Raw genomic sequence first — 16,391 nt, forward strand, 5'->3', positions numbered from 1 at the left:
TAACCTCAAAACCCTCGAACTGGTTAAATGAGTAAAATTATTGAAGAAGGCTCATATTTGAAAGTGCACATCAATCAGTAGTTCCCAGTGAAGCTTATGAAGAGTATTTCCTATGAAGAAGATTAGAAGGGGCTGTTCTTAATCACTGATATTCACATCACTATTTAAGAATACTATGCAGTTTCTGTTTTCAAGTTAGCTGCATCTAAACCTTATCTCTGTTTACTAAAGCAAAAAACATGTAGATTTGGTTGAGGACTTCAGTTTCCAATATGAAAAGGTGATTTATTTGGAAATTGTGCATTTTCATGCTGAAAAACTTTTCATGTAAAGTTACTGTAACTTGATTAATGGTGTTTATTTTTAGAAAAAATATCTTTTTATTTTTCATGCTATCAAAGGTAATATCTAATAAAATAGAGCAATTGCACCTTTTTGGGGGGCTACTAATATGTTTATGTTTTTGTTTTCTTTAGTATCAGACGTTGAAGGTGCTGATGGGTTGCAGCTCAGAAAGGAACATGCCCTCAAGATATTTGCTTACATCAATTCCTGGACACAAAGGTAACTTTGGAATGTGTTTGAGTGTTGATGATACTGGATCTCAACAGTAGGTTTCCCTTCTTTAAAAAATACAGTTGAGTGAATTACAATGGGTAAGTTATTAATGTGTAGCTAAGTGATACTCGGAGAGTAAAGGACACTTTACTACTTATGAAATAAAAATAAACATGCTACCTGGTGCATTTTGGGCAAAGCATGTTTTGAATTTGATTGTCATTCTGGATGCTGTAATAATTGTGTAGCAATAAATAGCTATATTGCAATGACAAATAATGTGTGGTGCTGCTTGAACATCAAATTTTTTGACCATTTTCTGTGGGGGCAGGGTAGGGTAAGAAGAATTTAAGAAAATATCACTTTGAATAGGACCATCATGTTAAATTTTTCTCCATGTCCTAATGCTCTGAGTCAAGGTGACAAACGATTGCAGCCATAGCTACTAAACTGACAAAGAAGATTCTTTGCACTTAAATTGACTACATTATTCCTTTTAACCTATTATTTAAATTACTGTTGTTGTTTGGGTTTTTTTTAAGGCAGTACTAGCTATTCTGCTTAACTTAAGCTACTTATTTTTTTTCCAGCACAAGAAATTGTATGGATATTAGTTTTTAGAATGAATCTACAGTAAGGATGTTTGGAATTCAGTTTGCAGCAGTGGTCACAAGACCATGCTGAATCATAAGAAATATTGGGAAAAGCATAGAGAGTAAGTTGGAAAACGTTATTCTGGCATTTAGAAGACTCCAAAAGAAAAGAAGGAATGTCACATTTTGGATAGTTGTGAAAGCAGAGTCCTTTTCTTCCTCATTCTGTCCAAAGGCGGCACTCAAAGCAAATTTGTTATCTTCTGCAATATGCTATTAGAAACAGGGAGGGAATTGCAAATCAAAATAGACAGCGGCAACAGAAACCAGAGTCCTGTCATTTCTTGACAGGTCCTAGTTCCCAAGTTTGTCTGAGAACAATTGCAGCCTAGTAATTTTCCAGGTAATCATCTGTTCAACAGCTATAGCGTGATAAATACAACCTGAAGAAAAAATAAAGAGTGGGTAACATTTAACTCTTTATTTTCTTCTGTGTGTGGTTTTTTTTTTTTTTACTTTCCATATTGTATGGTTTCATACTCTAAAAGAGTATGGAACACAGTCCATAACCTATTCAAAGCAGAGTCTAGCGAAGAGGCCGCAGGAAGGTGTTCTACTTCATTTAATTTCATGTCCCCTTTCTAGTCTGTGAAATGGGCTTTTGAGAGTTCTGCTTGTTGTTTTGTGTTTGAGGCCTTCCTTAAGGAACTACTTTTTATTTTGTTACCTGTAGTTTAAATCTCTCTTTTCTTTCAGAAGATCAGTTGGCAACTCAGCCTGTAGAATACCTTTTTCTTCCACCTGCATGTAGTGTTTCAATTTTCTGCTGGAAATTGTTGTGTTCAAAGAAGTTATATTTGTAGCATACTCATTTTTTCATAGAGCTTTAATTTTTGGTGGAGCTCTTCTGTGAACACATTCAGCTACATGAAGACTTAGAGATTTGACACATACCTCTATCTTGAAAACAAACGTGCCTTTGCCCAGTAGAGGATTCTGCAATATCGGTTGGCTTTCAAATACAGATATGTGAGAAGTATTCGCCAGACTTTGTTTTCATTATTGTTGAGAATAATTTGTTACAGACAAGCAGGGTAGTAGTTTGTAGGCATAAGTGATGGACCTATTGTACATAGTTTTCTCCAAGGATAAATGCTTGAGGATACATGTATTTTTGCCCACAATTCATTGTTGTAATTTGTTAATATGAAAATACATTTATGAGTAAATCACAAAATTTTCAAATGTTTTTCAAATGGGTGAAGACACTCCACTTACACAATATTAAAAGGATTTTTCTTCCTGGATAGTTGGAAGAAAAGGTTTTAGATGCTTCCATCACTGTATCTGTGATGGAATTAGAGAATACTGAATGTTATCTTTATGTCTAACCCACTGAAAAAAAAAAATCTGTATTCAGAATGTATATGCTTTAAGAGCTGTAGCTCAAGGACATGTTTGTATTCCCTCAAGAGAGGCAGCACCCCCTACCTGTCATAGTTCTGAGTTCTCTGTCTCTTTTTTTCTTACAAATTGCAATTTATTAAGCCCAGTTTCTAGATTAAATGCTATGCTTTGCAGAAGATTTTTTTTCATCACTACTTACTGATGATTTCTTGCCCTGTCTTTTTCCTGCTAATTTCTTTCAGAAGTCATATGTGTAATTTTAAAATTATTTTGTATCTGAGAACTGATTGTTCTCCATGTAACAGGGGAAGGGTCTCCGCTGCAAGACAGCTACCAGTGTATATAGCAGTTAAATAATTTGGTAGACTTTGAGAAAGAGCTGAGTCCACCTCAAAGATTCTGTTACAAGCATGTAGCCTTTAATTTTAGTCTTCATTGAAGCACCCTTGCTTATTGCTTGCTTTCTTCTCTACGTTCTCCAGGATTTAGATCCTTTTAGGGGAATATCCTCTACCTTTTGTTCAGAATGAGGAGATTGCTTGTTTGTATGGAAGAAGCAAATGTTCTCAGACAATAGGTTCTAGGCTATCTGTCTTGGGGGAGGTTTATGTACCCAGAATTTTCTGACATATATAGTCATGCTTGCCCACAACTAGAACTGTATTTCAGAGTTTTCTAACTTGATGATTTGATTGATTTTTCTTCTTATATTGATAAAGTGGTGGTGTATAGCTTTTCCCCTTGTTCTTTTAAGTTTGTGAGGTATCAGTAGATATTCAGAGGAATAATCTCTGAGGCTACATAAGGAAAAAAGTAATGAAGATACTTGATAACGTTTTTTCCCATACGGGTAAAGGGTGCCAGTGTGCATGGGGTTTCTATCCAAATGCAGATAAAGAAAGTGATCTTAAATACTCAATTAAAAATAAAATTATTTTGCAGCCCTACTGATTTTAAAATAACAATAATTAGTTCTTACACAGCTGACAAGCAAGACAGGTGGTTTATTGCAATAAATATCAATAGAGAAAACCAGATGAGGAAATGGATTCAGGAACATACTGAAGAACGCTGCTTCTGTACTAATACGGTGACCTTGCCCCTAAGATTTCTTATGTATATTTTACTCACAGTGACAGCAGCTAAACGGTAACGGGGAGTTCACAGTTTCGGTGAGCATTTGGAAATAATGGGATGTTCATAAGGTTTAAGGAGGGCTTCTTGTCTCCCACTTGCTGCTGGGTAGAGTCTGTTTCATTTGGATTTTCCTACTTTTATGGGTCTGTCAAATATTTAGTTGTTTAAAATGTTTTAATGTGAAGAGTCCTTTTGGTCAGTTACCTGTTCTGATTTTAGCTACTTCAGGAATTTTTATTTTTTTTTTTCCCTCCCCCCCCCCTGTTTTCTTACAGGCAATGTCTGTGCTGTTTCAAGGAGTATAAACATTTGGAGATTTTTAACCAAGTAGTATGTGCGCTTATTAACTTAGTGATTGCCCAAGTTCAAGCTCTGCGGGACCAGCTCTGTAAACATTGCACTATTAATATAGATTCAACATGGCAAGATCAGAATAATCACGCTGATGAGCCCCTGAATGTAGAAAGAGAGTCTCACGAAGAAGAAAATGGAGAACGGCAAAAATCTATAGAGAAAAAATTAGATTCTGCAAGAACTTGTATTCTGACAGAGGAGGAGTCTGCAAAGAACACTGATGCTTTTAGCTTATGGAGCACTGATGAGAAGGAAAAGTTGTTGCTGTGTGTGGCAAAAATCTTTCAGATTCAGTTTCCTCTGTACACTGCTTATAAGCATAATACTCATCCTACAATAGAGGTATATCTTATCTTTATATGTATATTTAATTATTTTGTGAAAGGTTATTTGTTCTCATTAATGAGTAGACTGTGCGTGTTTGGTGATAGTTGCTTTCGCTCAGGATGGGCAAATTCAGCTCTCCTGTTGACTTCAGTAGAACTTTTCAGAGAAACTTTTTAAATGACACATACTCTTACACTTTCTTTAAAATATGCTTAATTGTTATAGGTAATATATTAAGTGTTGGATGGAACTGTACACTGAATTATTGTACTGTTTAAATAACAGGAAGGCAAAAAGGGGACTATAGCGAAGCCTTTCTTCCAGAAGGTAACCCATTAATAGTTTACTAATTTCTTTTCATTACAATCTATGGTTTTAGAAGCAAAGCTTCATAAACTAAACTTTGTGCAAGACTGAACTTATTTGTTAGAACAGCTGTTTAATTGACTGGAATAACTGAGCTCTACACAAGTACTTTGTCCTACAGTGCTGATTTTTCTCTCTGACATTTGTTATGGCCACCATTCTCACTTTCCATATTTTCTTCTGAAAAAAACCCACCAAACAAAAAAATTCTCAAAAATCCTGCAACGTTTAATTCACAGTTTCTGAAATAAATATGATGGTGTTACTGTTTCAACTAGGAAATGCTATAGTTCTTAGCTCGAGGTTTGATCTTGGAACCTTGGAAACGTTGTGGTAGTCTAATAGCAAATAAACAGTTCTTTTACAACACTTGTATGCAAAGAAGATACATATTTAGCTATGTGAAGAAAGCTTCTATCCAACAAACTTTTGAGAAAATGGAAGTGAAGAATTAAACTGCAGCTAACCCAGCCTTTTATTTTTTGTTTAGAGAGTTTTGGGAGTTCTGTTGGAGCTCCGAGTGGTTCAGTTTGCTTTTCAAACTTAAGTCCAAAATGAGAAGATACCAAGTTATATAGAATTTTTCGTTATCTATGCTAGGGTGATCACAAGATGTAATCAGTTCTTGTTGAATGAATCCTGCCATATCTGACAATAAATCTAGTGAAAACCTGCAACATAAAGGGTTTTTTGGGTGGGCTAGATTTTGGTTTCTTCTCTTATTCCAAAACGTATGGCATAAGTTAACAGGGGTTGTTTCACAAATAGATGTGTATAGAAAAATGAGGCAAAGTTAGGATTTGTGCATTTCAGGTTTCCCATCATTCATTTTGGCCTGCCTTTTAAAATTTTGCCATACCTAAATAAATCTGTAGTTCAGCCTCTGCAAGCAGGAACTGTAGAGGGTAGATCTATCCTGTCAGTTAAAAAAAAAAAATAAATAAAAAAATCAATGACTGCTTAAGTGATTTATCTTTTGTACTCCTGTGGGATGCCTGCTGAAACTATCTTCATAGGAATATGCAATGAACAATTCTGGAACAGCTTTTCGATGTACAAGCACGCTTGCTTCTTTTAAATGACAATTTCATGTATTTTTTTTCTTCTCTTTCAATTTCCCTTCCAAATGATAAAAAGAAAATCTCAAAGTGCCTGGTGAGATTTCTTTTTCACTTGATGTGCAGCCATAAAGTGATTTGGACACAGATGTGCTATAGATTGCTGCACTGTGACTGGCTATCACTCTAGACATACTAGTATATATCATATATGTATATCATACTAGTATATATCATTTGAATTATTGAATGCATTCATTAGCTATCCTAAAAACATAACTTAAAGGGAAGCTGAGAATGGAAAACACTTTCCTGAGGTACAGACAAGTGAGGGAAAAGTGTTTGGGTTTTGTGCTGTGTGGGGGGTTTTTTTGTTTGTTTGGTGTTTTTTAAACTTTTCTGCTAGACTTTTTGTGTTTCCAGGTACGGATTACAGAGGTATGCTAGCCTGCCATATTTGTTGTGTACCTTTTTCCTTTTTGGAGGGAGATTTTTTTTGTTTGCATTTAAAAGATCCCAGCATCAATCATTTTTCTCACAAATGGAGTTTTCCTATATTTAGGAAGCACTAGGGTTCTGTTATTCCAAAGTGGTAATGTTAGCTATTTTAATGTCAAGAGTTTCTGCTACCATGAGTAGCTAATTTACTGAGGTTTAGAATTTAATTTTGGAGTTCAGTCTAGAGCACATCTTAGATGAATTGAGACAAGTTATTTGTCCCGGTAATGGGAGCATTTTCTGTTTTAGATCAGGCTTGGACTCAGTCCTCAAGGAATTGTAAAGTAAAAATCCCTGGTTTAAGTGTTATCATCTATACTTGCAAGCTGAACAAATTCCTGAACAGACCAAATCTGCCAAGAATTTGTTGGGATAAGCTTGTGTAGCTCTCCCTCTAAGCATTTCTTTTGCCCTGGAAAAAAAGGGGAATTTTCTGATGCAAAACAGACTCTGATCTCCACTCAGAGACTCCACTCCATTCAGAAATTTCTTCTTCCAGATTCTTAAGATGAATTTACACAATTTCATTGAGTTATCACATCCAGTGAAGTTTCACTTTGCCTAGAAACGACCAATTAGCCTGTCATTTAAAAATTGCCAATGTAAGGCTTTCACATGGTATTATTACTTTCTGGTAACAGTTAGCAGTCAGTAGTACTGTTGGCTTTTGCTCTGCATACACCTCCAAGATCTTTGTTCGACAGCAGACAGAAGACAAGTCTCGCAGTCTAGTGCTCTTATCAGGTGCTTGCCAAAGCAGTTTTACACTTGACCATCTAGCGGAGAAGAAAATCATTCATATGAAAGTAGCTGGTTTTCCCTAGTTCGGGAGTTTACAAAGTTGGATGAAAATGAACAACAAAGCAATATAGAAGGATATCTGTCTGCCTGTTTATGATTGTATAGAATTTGTCCTTAAATGATACAGGCTAAGAACTATTTTTGTCCCTTGTGCATTTACAACGTTTCTAAAGTGAGAGAGTGAAGACCATGGGAGCCTGAGCTTGACAGCAGAAGCTGCCTTGTACCCAGTGGCCTTGCGGAGGGCAGAAATGTCACAGAAATATGCTGTATACAAGGACAATGAAACTATATTAGTAGTTTCATTACATGTGGAAGTAAATCAAGCTCATTAACAAGTATATAGTCTTGTTCTGTGTAGAATGAATATGTATGAATAGGTATGTTCTGTATAGACAGAATATTTGTCTCAACTTTTCTTAAACTGATGAGAAGCCTAATGGAAAATGTCTGCGAAGTGTGGATTCCTAAAACACCACAATTAGTTGCAGTCAGAGGTCAGCCCACTTCAGGACATAAATATTGAAAAAAATCTGTGAAGATAACATCTGGAAACACACCGTTTGCCTCTGTTGAAATCTACCACTATCTTTGGTGCCCTGAGAGAGAGGCCTTTCTGTCTATTTTTCATCCTTAACAAAATTAACTCAAAATATTTTTATAAACATGGTTGGTTGGGTTTTTTTGAGATATGTTCATACTTTGGCATTAGTTAATTTTTTTTTTTATGTATGAGATATCTTTTAAGAAATGTTGCATACAGGGTAGTTTAAGACTGTATGCCCTATTCTTTCCCTACTTTATGCAGCAACTGTAATACCTAGAATGGACACTTTATAGGGTTTTTTTTCCCCTCTTAAATGGAGACTCTTAAAATCCTGTAGAGAAAGAAGCAACAATGTAAAGTGTGTGCCTGAACTTTGCACTGTCTCAGAATGAACAGTGAATCTGAAGGAGTTACCCAACCGTTTAGCAGTTCCTGACAGAGGATGAAATGAAAGAGAAAAAAAAGCAGTTGTCTGTAGCTGTAGTCCCTGATTCTTTGGAATCTTACTATCTCTGCTTCTCCTTTTCAACTAAATATTTTCTTGGAAGATACCCCTAATTAAGTGCCCTCCACCAAGGTTGTGTCCATGTCAGACCTCAGCTGGTACATTTTATCTAAGGTGGTGTTGGTTTTAATGCCATTTTAGATTCCCATGAGGAATTCTCGTATTTCCTTATAAACTTGACCTTAAGAAATTCTCAGTCCCTGTTCTGTTTCACATCTGCAAGAACAGACGTCGTATTTCCAGACTCAGTCTCTTAACCGCAACACTTCGAAGTAAGCTTTGCAGAACTTGCGCGACAGACCTCCATGAGTTTTTGATTTCTGTATTCTAAGACCTGTAGTTCACTTGACAACAACTCTATATTAAAGAAAACTAATGAAATTCCTCACACTATTTCTGCAGTTTTTATGAGCAGAGCTCTGAACACCTTTTCTTGCTACTTGAAAACATACCACCTACTGGCTTCAAAGCTGTTTTAAAAATAACTGTTAGAGTATCACGAGTTCAGGCATGACTTAGAGTTCAGCAGAAGAAAAAAGAAAATAAATGGTTAGATATAATAAGAGCATATTGAATAATTTAAAATGTTTGTATCATACTTAATCCATCCAAAATTGCTTGCCTCTAGCATCCTCTTGTACAGTTTTAAGAAGCTTATTCCTACACAGCTATTTGAAATATATTCAGGAAACTTCATTTAAAAACTTAATTTTATGTTAAACTTACGTTTGATTTGTGACTATGAGAACTGTGTGTTTGGCGTGGAGGGATGGGAAGGAGAAGAATGTGTGCTGTAACTACCTGCAAGTATCTATGGCAATGTTGTGGTTTTACAGTCAGGTTTATGAGCTCTTCAGTGCCCTTTTGCCCCCAGCCCTATGCAAGATACACACAATATGTGTAACAACCCTAATAAAGAAAATTCCTGCTTTACACTGCCCAACAAGTGGATGTTGTGACCATTAAAAAGTAAAGCTATTTCTTCCAAACCCTTTTCAGTTTAGTACTTCTAGAAAGTAAATTTCTTGTTGCAGCAAATAGCGAACAGATTGATACGGTGATCCAGTTCCTTCCTCCTCTTTAGTTAGCTTAATACTATAAAGAGTATTACACACTTATTTTATATGATGTGTTTTCTTATATATAAAAGAATATAGTAGTCAAAGTTAAAGAATTTTAATATTCTGATGGGAATGAATGATTTGACAGTTTAGCCCCTTAAGTCATTGAATGTAGGCTTATAGAACATCCTACATTTCATCTAAATTCAGATGTTCGGGTATATGTCTCATCTTTATGCAAAAATCGCATTCAAAAGCACCTAGATCGGTTCTGTTCTGTAATTCTCAGGCTGGTGTGCGGACAGTGTAGCAGACTATCCCCTTTGCAGTATTTCTGTTGAAAAAATTGGTCATCCGGAGGGGGGTGGGTTTGAAAAAGGATCTGGTAATCCGGCCACTGAGAGCCACTGCTGAGATGTTATCCTAAGTGTATATTTCTGTACTCATACATCTTAACAAAGGTAAAACGATGAACTGGAAAAGTATGTTTTGTAATGTAAAAGCAGAGCAAAGCTCGAGCTTCTGTCATCCTCTAAATTAGGGTTTTGGTTTTTTCTGTTAGTTGACTATAATGTCTGTTAATGGTCAGGTTTTTGTTCTATAAATGCCCTTTTATTGCTTCAGTTAATTTTTTTCTTCTTTTTAAACAGGATATTTCTGCTCAAGAAAGCAATATATTAGGGGCGTTCTGTGATATGAATGTAAGTTGTCCATTTTTAAATAGGTGCATATTTCCTAGAAACATAAAAGAACCATGTTTGCTCTTCTGTATAGATTTGTGTTATATTAATGTAGCTTTTGAATTTCCTGTGTTTCTAAATGATCTAGTATTGATTGCTCAAATTCTTCTTCTTTTTTTTAATATTTTTAGGATGTAGAAGTACCATTGCACTTGCTTCGTTATGTTTGTCTGTTTTGTGGAAAAAATGGCCTTTCTCTCATGAAGGATTGTTTTGAATACGGAACCCCTGAGACACTGCCATTTCTTATAGCACATGCATTTATCACAGTGGTATCTAATGTAAGTATTGTCTTTAAATTGTTTAGTGTTAAAGACAAGAAGTAAAAGGACAGAAGTCTGTAAGAATTCTGTAGGACCAGGGAGTGAGAAGAACACTGTCAGATTTTCCTTGTTAGGAATGTGAAGTTTGCTGGTCCACAGAGCATTTCATTATCCAAACTCTATACATCTCCTGTAAGCACACAAGTAGTTTTGCAAGTCTGTGCCTAGATAGGAAGATTGTAGCAGCCCCAGAAAATACTTACAAGAATGCTGTCTGAGGTCATTTCTGTCCCTGAAATTGTGTTATGGAAATGTTTTAAGCTTTTTCAGGCTGTATTAACGTTTTACCTGTTTCCTATGAGGCACAAAGGAAAAGCTTGTGGATTTCTTTTCTTCTAAATTTCCTCTGATTTTATATCAGTATACATATTTGAAGCATAGAGGTAATTATCTTTTGTTTTCATGTAGTTTTAGAATACACACATTTCATCATTTCTGCATTTTGAAATAATAGTGATTTTTGACTAGCAGAAGTAAGAATTTATTTTAGTGGGGATTCGAAGGAGATTGGTGATAGAAATAAGAAACAGTCTCTGAAGAAGGTCGTATGAAGACTTAGGGTAATGTGAGAATGTGAAGTTGTGATCTGTCTTGTGGATGTTACATATAGACAAAAAGGAAAACAACAGTTTGTTACGCCTTGTATGAAGTGAATTTAACATAATTTTGACATTGATTGCAATTTTAAATACTTAAAATCAGATCCTTCCTTCCACACATCTTCCCTCCTACCTTGTTGCTATTACTGAGCAGCCAGAATGATATTCTAAATAAGTATTGAAATACGTTTGCATAGAAGGAACCAGTGACTGAAATAAAGCTAGTGCTGTTGATCTATCTCACTTCTGGTCTTTTTAGTGTAATGGTTCTTAACTTGTAGGTTGGAGGACAAATGAGTAAGGCCATGATATGCTCTGTTCTTGTAAGGTTGCACAGGAGGACTGCTGCAGGACCTCTGTTAAACTGTGGAGATATGTTCTCTTCTGGCCCCTTCTGTATGATCTGATGAGCTTTCAGGTGGTAATCTGATGAGTCCTTCATCTCTAGCTGCTGTTGGTGCAGCCTGCAGTTTTCATCAAACGATCCATCTGCTGAAAATTTATGGTCTTGTAGATTACTGTGACTCAGAAGTAAATTTTGGTCATGGCACCAAACATTTGTGCATGTCTGATTTTTGTTTTATTTTTCATGAGAATGGGCGAAACTGAACTGAACAGTGAGTGGCAGCTCCCTATCACACCAGTGTTTTTTTCAACAAGCATTCTGACTGCAAATCTTTCCTAGATAACCCATACCAGCGCATGTTTATAAACTGCATCTGCCTTTCTTCTTTGTCCTTTTTTGAAGTCTTTCTTTTTCTCGACATAAATTGTTTATTTTCCTTATTCTTAGTGATGTGCCCTAACCCAGAATACTTCTCAGCAAAGTTTCTCCTTTCAGATAATTACTGATCAACTTTGCATTTATCTTTTGTTCTAGTGGGTAATACATTTAGCTGTCTCTTTCAACTGTGTTAGATGAATCCTATGGTTAAACCTGCCAGATAAAATGAAATTCAACCCAAACCATAACTAGTAGAAGTACTGTTTCTTCCACCTCTTCCAGCATTGTATCTTTTATCAGTCAGCTAGAATCTTTCTTTTGAACTCTGTGTGGCTTTGCTAGCAGATCTGTGTGAGTTAGAGGAAAACTGTTTTTTTAAAAAAATTACCTTCAGATTTTTTTTTCTGTCAGTTCACTACGGAAAGTATAAGAAAATGTTTTGTGTAATGTACTTTATTCACCCACTTTCTGCGTTTTGGTGCAGTGTACTTGTCAGCAGTGCTTCTGACTTTCAAATGCAATATGTTTATTAGTTCCGAATGAGGCAGCTAATTTTTTTTGACTAAATACATTTTACCTTGCTGATCTTAAAAAAAAAAAAAAAAAAAAAGAAAAAAAAAAATATTTTTCTCTACCTCTGTAATGATGCGCAAGCTTCTAATTTTGATGTAAAGTTTCTCGTTCCCTGTTTCTTTTTATATCATCTCACAATCTAATTCATATAACTTAGGTAAATATAAATAATGTAATAAATGTTTCTGACTGTGAAGTGATATACCAAACTCCAATAAAGCAAAAAGAAGCATTCACAAAACTGCATTTTTTTGTGAACAAAATATGGGTGCTTAAGTAATAACTCTGCTAATTTGAATTGTTTTTATCCCAGTGCATTTGAGTGTATGGGATTTATAGATAGTGTGAGATTTATGAATGATCCTGTCAGTAATAGCTCAGTGAACACCTCTGCAGTGTCAGCTGTTAACTAGTTCGCAAGGTGTAAAGCCAGGACCATAGTGCGTAGTAAATCTTAAATACATTTTCACAGTCGTACCAACTCTTGAGAATGGCAGTCAAGTAGCCATGCTGGAATTTATTGTAAAGTCTGTGAGATGAATGAATTGTTTAGCTACTACCTTAAATGTTTCAAAAATATTTTTAGAAAGATTGTGGTGTGGATGAACCAATCAAGTTCTCATTAAAAAGTTAGGCTTGGTAATAAGGTCCAGGAAGTAGAATAGTTGAAGTTGGAAATAGTAAACTGAAGTCAAATAATTTGCTAACAACTGGTAACATTCAACTTTTAGCAGATGAGGCTGCATAGTGGTGTGGAAGGCATTTGCTCTGTTTCTTTCACGAAGGAAGGTGAATATCTCATTAAGTGCACTCTACAGGTGCATGTCAGAGAAGACCATTACCACAAGTTAGTAAAGTCTGCAGGGAACTGAGCTACTTGTTTGTGAGTACTGGTGTCTTCTTTATAGAGAGGACATTAAAATTACTGAAAAGATGTTTCCTTGAATTTTTCTATCCAGCAAATTTCGTTTGAGTAAATGTCTTTGTCAGACAAACTTGATGTTTGTAATAATAAAGCCAGCAAATGTAATATAATGCAATTTACTTCACACAGGGAGGTGTCTAGTTGCCACTCTTTTTTTTTGCTTCAGCTCACAGCGGTGCAAGATGCTTTCTTAGCAACCTGTATTGTGGTAGGACTGACTGTTCCTTCTCAGGATATTTCTTTGCTGTCTTTTTTAGTTAAATACTTGGTTCCTCCTTTCTTCCCACATTTCATATTCCATGGTATTTGCTCAGTTAAACTACCTGATGTTGTGTCGGTCTCCTTAAAACGTTAACAGATGCAGCAAAATCCGTGACCTACAGCTTGTTCTGTGGAGGGTTTAAACCTCACTGAAAAAGCCTGTCATTACTTCATTCTGTAGCATTTCAGTTTTTGTGGATGTCGTGGAGGAATAACTGCCCTCTCAGTGGACATGAATTAATTGAAGTAATGCTGATTGTTTCCAAAAAAGTTGGTTTAATTTTACTGTATGAAACTTCAAAACTTAAGTCAGAAGTAAAAACTGTTGAGACACACTGCCTTTTAGAAATTAATTACCTATGATAAAGAGCAAATAACAAAAAAAAACCCAAAAAACAAAAACCTCTGAAGCTTGAGAATAGAGCAGATGCAGCAAATACGTTGTCTTAAAAGCAGGTGGAAGCAAAAAAAAGTATGATAGAAGTTGTCGGTTTTTAATGTAACTTTATATATGTTATGTCATTTTATTTAAATAAAACTTAGTATATTTGTTTTTGAGATCATGATGAAAGTTACATTTTCATTCATAACGTGAAATTATCCATTAATTCAATTCTGAGAGTGAGGTTGTACGTAATGCACATATAGAGGTGAATGAAATGGCTTTAGAAGTTTGAATTAACACAGAGTGGAAATTACTATGAACAATGAAAGCTATAGAAACATTTCCTACTTTTATTTTGCAAAGAAATGTATTTGCTTTTGTGTTTGATACTTGCATATGAAAAAGAGCACATCCTTGTGTTAAAAATCAAATTGTGTAAATGCAGTAGTATCTTTGTCATCCTTGCAATTCCTTGTCAAAATGTTTTTTAATTCCTGTTTCTAGAACAAGCATCTTCTAGTTACTCTTTCTATCTTTGGAATGGTAGCATTTTTTTCTTCTTGAGACTGCCAATAGGATCAGAAGCTTACTCCAAATGTGGTCTTTTTTGTAATTTGAAGATTTGGCTGGTTTGTCTTGCAAAGTAGGTTAGTATTGTTACTGTGTAGTGTTAGTTGCATTGTAAAAAGTAAGTCTGAAAATATTTTTTTCAGAACTGACTGAAAAAGTTATTTGGCTAATTCCAGAAATGTTCGAAATAAATGCTGGTGACACAGTTTTACTACAGCCTAATATTTTTCTCTCCTGGCAAGGAGGAGTATTTAGATTTTCTGCATACAGAGTTTTCCAAAATCATGGTGAGAAATTAGTCCTTAGGCAGAATTTATTGCATCAGTTGCAAAGATTAAACATTCTTTTAAGAACAAACATGGAGTTCTAAATTGACTCACTAGCTTTGAGTGACTGATGGTGTTAGCTATTCACAAGGTTTGTGTGGGCACGTGATTAAAATTGTGTGAGTAGTAGTAGCAGCTGCTAATGTTTCATCTATGCTAGATCCCTTACCTGGCACGTAGTTGTCTTTCTGTAACAGGTTTAACAGGCTCAGCATTCCTTTTTGAAATGCAGATGGAACTTCTAACTTTGCCTGTGTAAGTAGTTTGGTTGGTCCTCTTTTCCTCACAGCAGTGTTAAATAGCTGTTTCAGGGTTGTGGTTTTTTTTTTCCTGCATACATTTTCTTCCTGCATACAGTTTTGCAAAGGTGGTAAAGGCAGAATGGTGAATATGGGAATGCAAATATGGTAGTAAAAAACTGTGCTAAAACTGTGCTTAATCACTGGTTATAAAACAGAGTTTTATTTTATAGGATATATAAACCCTAAGAAGCAAAACATCAGCACAAGTCAAATAATTTTACTTGATTTAGGAGAGAATGGAGTAATTTGCTTGTAGACTTTAAAAGAAAAAGGAAAAAGAAACTCCACAAGGCTGAGTAGCAGTTTTTCCTACTGAAGAAACTACAGAAAATTCAGAAATGAGACATCTGGGCAGTATGATACTATTTATACAAAGTTTATATTTTCCAATTGACTAGAAGAAAAGATGCAACTCCTGTTCATAAGTCATAGAAACGTTCCTCAGATAACAACTTTGAAAATGAGAAAATTAAGAACTTGAAAGAATTGAAGTTGAATGAAAAACAACAACAAAGCCTTTTTTAAAGTGGGGTTGCATGTGCAAATGTACCAGCAATATTTCATTTTTTACCATTCTCATTAAATGTCATTAATGAAATTTTTATCTATTTATGTTTTTGCATTATAGATCAGAATATGGCTACACATCCCTGCTGTCATGCAGCACATTATACCCTTTAGGACTTATGTTATCAGGTAAATTTTTAATTTAAGAATTTTTCTCGTGGGACTTTTTGACAGCACCTATTTATAATTTCAGCTGATACACTTTTAATTGTTCAAGTTGTTGCTCTGACTGTATCATTTCAACACAAAGAGTGAAGGTAATGTTTAGAGCTAGTTTGGGCAGCTCCTTACATCTATCTGATTTCAGTATTAATCAGATCAATCTTGTTAATAGCATTTTAGTGTGATATCCAGCCCCATTCTGACATGTCATGTCAGGTTCAGTTGTAATACAGTTTCACATACTGCAGTATCTTCATAAAACTTTACATAAAATCTGCAATGAGTCAATGTAAGTAGAAGAGCAGTATGTAGTCATTGAGACTTCATATACTGAGTTTTAACACTGCTTCACATTTTGATGTTCTGTATTTCCAGCTGGCAGGAACTGAAGTGCGATCAAAAGTCTACTCGCACTTTTATGTATCTAAATATATCCAGTCCCAAAGATTTTCTTTATATCAAGCTGCCTATCATGAAAAACACTCTAGAATTAAAGTACTTATAAAAATATGTAATTATACAACCAATTTATTTTTATTGGCTTTCTCAGACAATAGGAAAAAATCCAGTGAGCTGCTGATGAAACGATCTTGTTTATGTGTCTCTGCCCAGAGGTGGAGGGGTGTGGTCACAGCTAGCTCTCCTTCCAATGGCCCAACATTGAACTTTTCTGGTGCAGACAACCTAAAAGGGCCCTGCTCTTGCATGGGCGAACAGCTCCT

The 16,391-nt window shown here is 35.3% G+C and overlaps 1 protein-coding gene across 2 annotated transcripts in view; it reads left to right on the top strand.

Moving 5' to 3' along the window:
- USP34 (ubiquitin specific peptidase 34) overlaps positions 1–16,391 on the top strand; it is a gene marked incomplete at its 5' end in the record, with an annotated part of 136,592 nt that overhangs the window by 18,582 nt on the left and 101,619 nt on the right. For both annotated transcript variants that reach the window (XM_081998400.1, XM_081998401.1), the window contains 5 exons: positions 477–564; positions 3,971–4,391; positions 9,863–9,913; positions 10,084–10,233; positions 15,569–15,636. In XM_081998400.1, the coding sequence (XP_081854526.1) occupies positions 477–564; positions 3,971–4,391; positions 9,863–9,913; positions 10,084–10,233; positions 15,569–15,636 (778 nt within the window). The remainder of the gene's footprint in view (positions 1–476; positions 565–3,970; positions 4,392–9,862; positions 9,914–10,083; positions 10,234–15,568; positions 15,637–16,391) is intronic.

This window comes from Phaethon aethereus, assembly GCF_964289735.1.
Source record: "Phaethon aethereus genome assembly, chromosome: 3".
In the NCBI taxonomy this organism is placed as follows: domain Eukaryota; kingdom Metazoa; phylum Chordata; class Aves; order Phaethontiformes; family Phaethontidae; genus Phaethon; species Phaethon aethereus.